At 35.5% G+C, this 9,002-nt stretch overlaps 1 protein-coding gene across 3 annotated transcripts; it reads left to right on the top strand.

Moving 5' to 3' along the window:
• Positions 1-635: 635 nt before the first annotated feature.
• On the top strand, positions 636-9,002 carry scoca (short coiled-coil protein a). 3 transcript variants are annotated; one of them, XM_056457102.1, is made up of 4 exons: positions 636-844; positions 8,290-8,361; positions 8,503-8,583; positions 8,757-9,002. In XM_056457102.1, exons 1-4 carry the CDS (start codon positions 781-783, stop codon positions 8,897-8,899), a joined length of 360 nt encoding a protein of 119 aa, XP_056313077.1. In that variant the 5' UTR covers positions 636-780; the 3' UTR covers positions 8,900-9,002. The 3 variants fall into 3 exon arrangements, with proteins under 3 accessions (XP_056313077.1, XP_056313069.1, XP_056313061.1); XM_056457094.1 differs by lacking the exon at positions 636-844 and adding an exon at positions 7,594-7,754 and having other exon boundaries at positions 8,506-8,583; XM_056457086.1 differs by lacking the exon at positions 636-844 and adding an exon at positions 7,597-7,754.

The following is a 9,002-nucleotide window of genomic DNA, read 5'->3' as shown; positions in this document are numbered from 1 at the left end:
GGGATAGTGTAGCGTCCATTGTACTATGCATATTTCAGAATCTCACCAGAAGTAGTAGGTCATCCCGATACTGGGTATCTGGGCAGGTCATATCGTTTTTCGAATACAAAAAAATTGGACATAGCCTACTACTCAGCTTGCATACTGTTTTTAACATACCATATAGTATGAGAGTATGATTTAAGATGCAGTCAAACTCTATCCTCTCTATGTTCACGAGATGCTTTCTTACAAAAGGAACCAAAAACACACACAAACTCAGTATGATGCTAGTAATATAAAACAGACAGCAGAGTGATTTATTGATTAAATGTAAAAACGGCTTGCCATATTTCCGTGTAAACTGTACAATAGTTTTGTTCTTATGAGGACATCGGACGCTTCCTTTAGTTAATGTGTCGCTAAAGGCCGAATTAAATGAGACAAACTGCGAGTTTGAAGGAGTGTGTAAGCGGGGGTCTTTCTCTGTAATCTGAGAAAGTGAAGTAGTGAACTTTGGATCTCTCAGCAGGCGTCGCCCTCTGCTCTGCACCACCATTGTCACCTGAGTTGCCATACAGGTCCGGCTGGTAACCGTGGTGATGGTGAATAATTGAGAGGGTACGGCAGGGCAAACACACACACACACACACACACACACACACACACACACACACACACACACACACATCGCTTCATGAGAGGAAAGACCGATATTTTAAAAGATATTTCTGTTTTGTCATGTTGGGCTGTTGTTGCTAACCGCACGTACACACACATATTTGAGCAATCACTCGGGTCATGGAGGGCGACGTGGATGAAGATGATGGGACTTTTACTAACATCTCACTGGCTGATGATTCAGGTAAGATTCGTGATTAAGTTGATTGTTTAGGCTAATCGGAAATTAGTTTTATGACTTTAATAAACCAAGTAAGTGATGTGTAACTGCAATCACACAGGTGCACATTTAAATGATAAACTGAATCACTGACCTATTTTGTTTTTAACTGGGCTACTATGCACGATCAGTAAAATAATCATTTGGCTACACGTATTTTGTACATAAGGAGAAGGTTTTAACTCAGAAATTTTAAGATTTAGATTTTACACAACTGGGTAAATGTCTAGAATTATTAACATTTTAAAATTAATTTAAAAGGCGTTTCTTGCTCTCCAATGAAAAACTGGATTGGGGACAGCTGATAGTTTGACAACTCTTACAGTTCATATAAATAAGGGGTGCCCAAACTTTTTCCTACAAAGGGCCAAAAATCAAACTTGTTTGAGGGCTGTGGGCTGAATATATACCAAACCGTATCACATTAAATTTGCTAAAGGGAATTTCCTTATTCAGTAACATTTAAAAAAAAAATAGAAAATGTTGCTTTAAATAATATTTAATATCTAATGCAGTATGATTTTTAACATTTAATAATGAATTTATTACAGTAAAAACATAAATAATTCTATTTATAACATAATAAAGTTCAATGCTGAATACACTAGTCGAGCTTCATCTGCCCGTACCTTTATATGCTCCACATGTCAGATGTGCTAGATGTCAATTTTAAAAGTCTGAATCATTTACAACATTTAATTGAATCATTTAATTTCAGTTGTCTTTTTGTAGCTCAGCAGTAAAACTAAGAAACAAAGGATTACGTTAAATTCAAAATTCAAATCGACAATTTCTGTCAAAAGCATTCACCCCAAGCAGATTCTTCCTCTTTTCAGATGGGATGGAGGGCCAATTCAAAGGTTACCATGGGCCAACTTTGGCTAACAACTCCAATATAAAGACTTCAAGCTTTTTGAGGGACACAGTGGAACCTGCCCTTAAACAGCCATAGAGAAACAATAGCAAACCATTATTTGATGGTAGAGTTGATACATTTCTAACACTTATCTGCAGGGCTATTATAGTTGGCTAAACTAAAAGCATGAATCCATGACCTTTTTTGTTGCATGGAGGAAAAAATTTAAAGGTAACAAAATAAAACATACAAAATGCAAACTTATTTTATTCAAGGATTTATTTCAATGTATTTAAATTATTGTATTAATTTAGCACTTAATGAACTTTACTAAAATAAAAAAAAACATATACTTACATATACTAATTTAACCCACTCAACATAATATAATAATAATATTAACAATAAGAAGAAATTACAGCAACGATAGTCCCAGAAAACAGTTCAGTCATTCAACGTTGTATAGTTGATTCTTAATTTGAGATTTTATTCATTTATTTTGTATATCTATGTGATAACATAGCAGTTATAGCAACAGTCTGATGATTTGACATTATATTTAAATGTAGTGCTGCACAATATATCGTTTCAGCATCGATATCGCAATGTGTTCATTCGCAATAGTCACACTGCAGAATATTTAATGTTGAGTTTGTATTAAAATTTACCATTTGCAATGTTTCTGATGATTTTAAAAGCATTTAATGATTAAACGCTTTAAAAATGATTCATTTTATTGAATTAGTTTTTTTATACATTTATACATAATAACATTTTTATCATGCATTTACTGTACCTGAATACTGTTAGACTCGGAAAATGATAAAACACTGTATTTTAATTGTATCTTTTTCTTTATTGTATTTATCTATGCTTGTAGATCATATTTATATTTTTTTGCATGATTCACTCATGTACAGGATTATCCCAATCAATCTGACATTATAAATTCTTTCCAAATAGAAATATTAAGTCATCTGTTGAAATTATTGCAATATATATATATCGATAGCGAGCGACACGGTGGCTCAGGGGTTAGCACTGTCACAGCAAGAATTTTCTCTAGTTTGAGTCCCAGCTGGGTCAGTTGGCATTTCTGTGTGGAGTTTGTATGTTCTCCCCATGTTCGTGTGGGTTTCCTCCGGGTGCTCCAGTTTCCTCCACAATCCAAAGACTTGCGGTACAGCTGAATTAAATAAACTAAATAGGCCGTAGTGTATGTGTGTGAATGTGAGTGTGTATTGGTGTTTCCCAGTACTGGGGTGCAGATGAAAGGGCATCTGCTGTGTAAAACATATGCTGGATAAGTTGCCAGTTCATTCTGCTGTGGCGACCCCTGATGAATAAAGGGACTAAGCCGAAGGAAATATATATTGATAAAAATTCAATTTTTCCAATATCATGCAGCCCTATTTAAATGTATTCAAATGAGGCTACATGACAGAAAAGAACCATGCGAAGTGTTTTATGGTGCTTACTTACAAAAACATGATGTTTTTGGAGGACAGAAATGAACAAACATTTTAATAATTATTGCATTTAGAAACAAAAATGCTCACCCGGGCGAAAATGCAGATAAAATAAATATCCAATTAAATATTTTTATTAAAATATGTAAAAACAGTAAGGCTGCATCTGTGACCGCATACTTCCATACTATATAGTACGCTAAAATCAGTATGCAAGGCGAGAAGTATGTCCGAATTCATAAAATTTGAAAATCAGTATGCGAGAAGTACCCGGATGACCTACTACTTCTGGCGAGATTCTGAAGTGAAAAGTGGGTAAAGTCTAGATCGTTATGCGTTTTTTATTTTATTAAAGTGCAACATGCACATTAATAAAGCAGCATTTTTTATGACACTGTATAACAATAATTAATATTTTTACACTACTGTGACGGTTGGGTTTAAGGTTGGGGTGGGAGTAGGTGTTAAAAAATACAATTTATTGCATAATTTAATAGATAACATAAATGATACTCTGTACAACTGTTTTTACGTTACTGTGATGGTTGGGTTTATGTTTGGGGTGGGGGTAGACGTTAATAAAATACAATAAATGGGAAATTTAATAAATAATAAAAATAATTCTCATTAACTTCCGGCCGCAAACATATCAGATCTAGCAACAACCTCTGAAGTGTGCATCCCATGTACGCTGCGCTATCCCATGATGCCCTGCAATAGAATTCATGAATGAAAGTGAAGCGATGCAAATGACGCTGGTAGGTCACTTGAGGATGACAAAATGGCGGATGTAGTATGTCCGAATTCCATTCATGCTGCTCACATTCATACTGTATAGAACATACTTTTCTAACGGCCGAGTAGTACGTTTAAATTCAAATGCAGTAGTAGGCGGTTTCGGACGCAGCCTAACATCATATATTATTGCTATTTAACATATATATATATATATATATTTTTTTTTTTTTTTTTTAATTTATTTAATTTTTTTTTATTACATTATTGATTTAATGTCTTGTTTTTAAAGGTCGTGAAATGTGAAACTATATACTATGTGAAATGTGAAATATAAACTATAATGTTAATAATTTGAGCCCCTTTGTAGTGCACTATGTATCACTCTCCATATAGTAACTAGTCATTATGTGAACAAGTGCTTTAGCTTTAGCATGTAGGGGCGGGACATTTCAGATCCTGGAGAGCATTTGATTGGACAGAAGATATGCAGAGTGATGTCATCAAAACAGTTGATTCATATTGGCGGGAGTGAGAAACAGTAAGGTTGAATGAATAGATTTTCAAAATGCTAACATTAAGGCTAAATGTTAAGGCTAACATTTAGATGCTAAAAGCTAAAAAATCATCAGATTGACATAGAATTTGATATTTCTGACATAAGCAGTCAACAGTGGGTTAAAGACATATAAAGCAGACCTGAACGATTTAACCACTTGTTTTTAAAAAAGCGGTGTAAGGAGTACAGTATATTCCCATGGCAGTTGAAGTCAGCACAATAACTCAAGCGCCTAAATGTTGTAGCGCTGTGCAGCATGTGGTTTTCTTGTCCAAATACAGAAATGAATGGAGAGGCGTTGTGTCAACACATGTCAGAAAGCTCACTTGCCATAAGAGGCAGTAAGTGTGTACAGTATAAGCCTGTGTGCAGAGACGAGTTCAGCGAGCGTGTGTGAATGCAGCCACTGTCAGAGCAGCAGAAGCAGAACAAAGGCTGCATATTTCAGATGACTCACGTCTTCTCGGTTTTAAAGAGATAGTTCACCCAAAAATGAACATTCTGTCATTTACTCACCCTCGTGTCATTCCCACGCCTGTACGACTTTATTTCTTCTGTACAACACAAAAAGAAATATTGGTGAGTGCAGACTGGGGCTTGAAATTACTTGGTATAAATGGTATTGAGCATTTTACTGTTATTAATCGACAAAGCAGGCAATTCATATAAAACATATTGAATTTATATATTGAACAATACAGCATGGCAGGCTGTCAGATCATATATGCTTTAAGAAACACATTGTAAACAAAAAAATGCAAATATTAATAACATTTTGAAACAATATAACACACCCCCACACACACAAAGCTTAAACTATTGTTCTACCATACAAATGAAGAGTTCAGATGGGAAAAAATCCATGTATCATCTGAAACTTTCTTCTAAATTGAGTATTTTTCTCAGGTTTTGGTGTGTAGGTTGACGTTTATGGTGATGAATAGAGTATTTCATTGCCTTTACAGTGAAATAACTGAACATAAACATATAGGAGACTGAAGAAAACGCTCATTTTAGAGGAAAATATCAGATAAATCAGTAGTACTGTCGCCTCACAGCAAGAAGGTCGCTGTTTCGAGTCTCGGCTGGGTCAGTTGGCGTTTCTGTGTGGAGTTTGCATGTTCTCCCTGCTTTCGTGTGGGTTTCCTCCGGGTGCTCCGGTTTCCCCCACAGTCCAAAGACATGTGGTACAGGTGAACTGGGTATGCTAAATTGTCTGTAGTGTATGTGTGTGTGATTAAGTGTGTATGTGTTTCCCAGTGATGGGTTGCAGCTGGAAGGGCATCAGCTGCATAAAACAAATGCTGGATAAGTTGGCGGTTCATTCCACTCATTCATCCATTTTCTTTTCAGCTTGGTCCCTTTATTAATCAGGGGTCGCCACAGTGGAATGAACCGCCAGCTTATCCAGCATATGTTTTATGTAGCGGATGCCCTTCCAGCTGCAACCCATCACTGGGAAACTAAATAACACTTATCAACAGGTTTATTCATTTAAATAAACGTAAACTCCTAAAATTTAAACCACCATTGCAAAAAAAAAAAAAAAAAAAAAAAGGAAAACTAGCAAATTTCACAAAAAAAGTACAAGAAAATGACAAGTAACACACTAAATTATACAAATAAATTATTTATCAATTGAATTTCTTGCCAAATATACCCCAGTGGCCAACCTGATTTTACCATGTAGGACATGTTCCTGGATTAACATCTATGGTGATACTGAAACAACATTCCAATCAGCCAATCAGAATTAAGGGATATGTTTAATGTTTATGTTAAGTTTAGGTTTGCAGTTTATGCACTTCTATATGTTTGTTACGCAACTATTATTCCCCTCTGATTTTGGGAATAATGTACAGTTATGTTTAGGGGCAGGCAATAGGTATGGATTACATTTTCGAACAAAAATTATGCTCCAGGATCAACATAGATGTTAATCCAGGATCGCATCGTACTTGGCAAAATTATGACGTGCATGCCACAGTAATCTTTATGTTTCATTTTTGTTACCTCAATTAAAATAAGCATTTTAAGCATACAAAAATACCTAAATAGACATTTTATATTTCTGCTCATTTGGCACAGGAATTATTTTGCAATTTACCTGCAGAAATATAATTCAAACGATTATTAAACAAATTAAAAAATAAATAATAATACATAATTGAGCTATTTCTAAAAGACCAGTTTTTCTACTTGATTAAACAAATGGGGTATAGTTGGTTTTATATTTGCACATTCTGGCTTTCTCTTTGGTAATATAATTTCAGAAAAGTATTTTTTGCTAATTCTAAAACTGGAGGGTGGCGGAGTGGGTAGCACTGTCAACTCACCGCAAGAAGGTTGCTGGTTCGAGCCTCGGCTGGGTCAGTTGGCATTTCTATGTGGAGTTTGCATGTTCTCCCTGTGGTCAAGTGGGTTTCCTCTGGGTGCTCCGGTTTCCCCCACAAGTCCAAAGACATGTGCTATCGGTGAATTGGGTAAGCTAAATTGTCCGTAGTGTATGTGTGAATGAGAGTGTATGGGTGTTTCTCAGTTATGGGTTGTGGCTGGAAGGGCATCCGCTGTGTAAAACATGTGCTGGATAAGTTGGAGGTTTATTCTGCTGTGGCGACACCTGATGGATAAAGGGACTACGCTGAAAAGAAAATGAATGAATGAATGAAAAACTGGAAATGATATATTTGCACCCAATGTCTATCGAAGTACATTGTTCATAGTCACTTAAATTGTGCTAATGTGGTTTTGAAGTCATACTTACATGTGATTTCAGACCGAATATGCGAAGTAGTGTGGTAAATACTAATATTAATAATATGGGGCCATGTCAGAAGTTTTCAATGTTCAAAAATGAACAAATATGCGAATATAAAGCCAACATTACCTCAATGATTAAACAATTATAGTTTGGGGAATTGATTTGACCAAACTATATTTCTAATTATTATTATTAGCAGCAGCAGTAGTGGTATTGCTGATAATGAATTTGATGATGCCCACTCTTTCAAGTACTATTCTTTAAAAAATAAAAATCTGCACTAAGAATTCTGACAACATCCTCAAATGTAGAGAGCTTTGCCTCCCTCTGTCGGCCCTCTATCTGAAGTGAGAGTTTATGTGAAAATAAAGGAAGAAGTGATGAGGTAACGGACAGTCAAGTATCATTCATTACCTTGGCATCTTCTTTGGAGTCTTGATCATATTTTGGTCATCGTTAATAACGCCGAGAGAGGTTCAGTTTTGTACAATCAGGTATGAGCTACATTCAATGTGCTGTTGTTTGTTTACTTAAGCGCTTGCTATCAAGTCTATTTCGTCTCGACGTGTATAAAGTTCCTTGCGAGCTTTTTAACACGTTTATTTATTGCTGACTGTTTAAATACAATTTAGTTAGCTGTGTAATTTTCCTCACAAGTGTTTTAGCACAGGCTGCAGCGGCCTGTAATGCATGAGAACGAATGGACGTAGCATAAGTTTAAACTTCACAAAACCATTCTATACTTGTATATAACTGTAATGTATTGAGTATTGATAGTTATATATACATATAATTACATTTTAAACATGTAAATTATAACAGTCTTAGCTTACTGAGAGAGATATTTGTCAGGCGATGGTTTGTTGTTAGCCAATAGCTAACTTTGCTAACTGCTCATCTTGGTCTTGGAAACGGTTAACGTTAAGTTTCCCTTTATTACTCTAACGAGAACTGTTAAATTACACTGTTGTATGTCCTAAAACTTGCAGTATGGGTACGTTTTATATGAAATTATTTTATTTCCTACAGCTGACGGTGAACCTACAGTCCTGCGCTTTAGACCAGAGGAGCAGTACAACACCATGAATTGTGAGATTGATGGTAAATATCACTCACGTTATTGTATCATATATATTTATTATTATTAATATATATTATTTATATTTGTTTAAAAATATATATTTTTAACAAGTATAATTGACTTTTGGAGCAGATTCAGATGATAGTGCGTATGTTTTTCAGGAGATATGGAGAATCAAGTTGAGCAAGAGGAGAAGACAAGACTCATAAACCAAGTGTTGGAGCTTCAGCACACGTTAGAAGGTATAAACTCTTTTTTTTATCTCGCCCTGGTGACTTCTTGTTGCTGTTATGTTTTTAACTGAATATACACATTTCACCACACTTCACATTTTCCTTTAATCCACTCAAGCACTCCTAATGGTTGCCAGAAAAAGCTGATGCCCTCTCTAATTCTGCATCTCTGTCTTCATTAGATCTCTCTGCACGTGTGGATGCAGTTAAAGAGGAAAACCTGAAGCTCAAATCAGAGAACCAGGTTCTTGGGCAGTACATCGAGAACCTCATGTCCGCCTCAAGTGTGTTTCAGACCACCGACACTAAAAGCAAACGGAAATAAGTGAACGCGTGTATCACCAACATCATCTCTACATTCAGACTACACATAAGCCGCTGCTTGTTTTGTATTTATTTTGTTGTAAAATATACAGATGCATCTCTCA

This window comes from Danio aesculapii, chromosome 1 (genome assembly GCF_903798145.1).
Source record: "Danio aesculapii chromosome 1, fDanAes4.1, whole genome shotgun sequence".
Lineage (NCBI taxonomy): Eukaryota > Metazoa > Chordata > Actinopteri > Cypriniformes > Danionidae > Danio > Danio aesculapii.
Note: the sequence above shows the minus strand (reverse complement) of the source record. Positions and strands in the feature narration are given on the sequence as shown.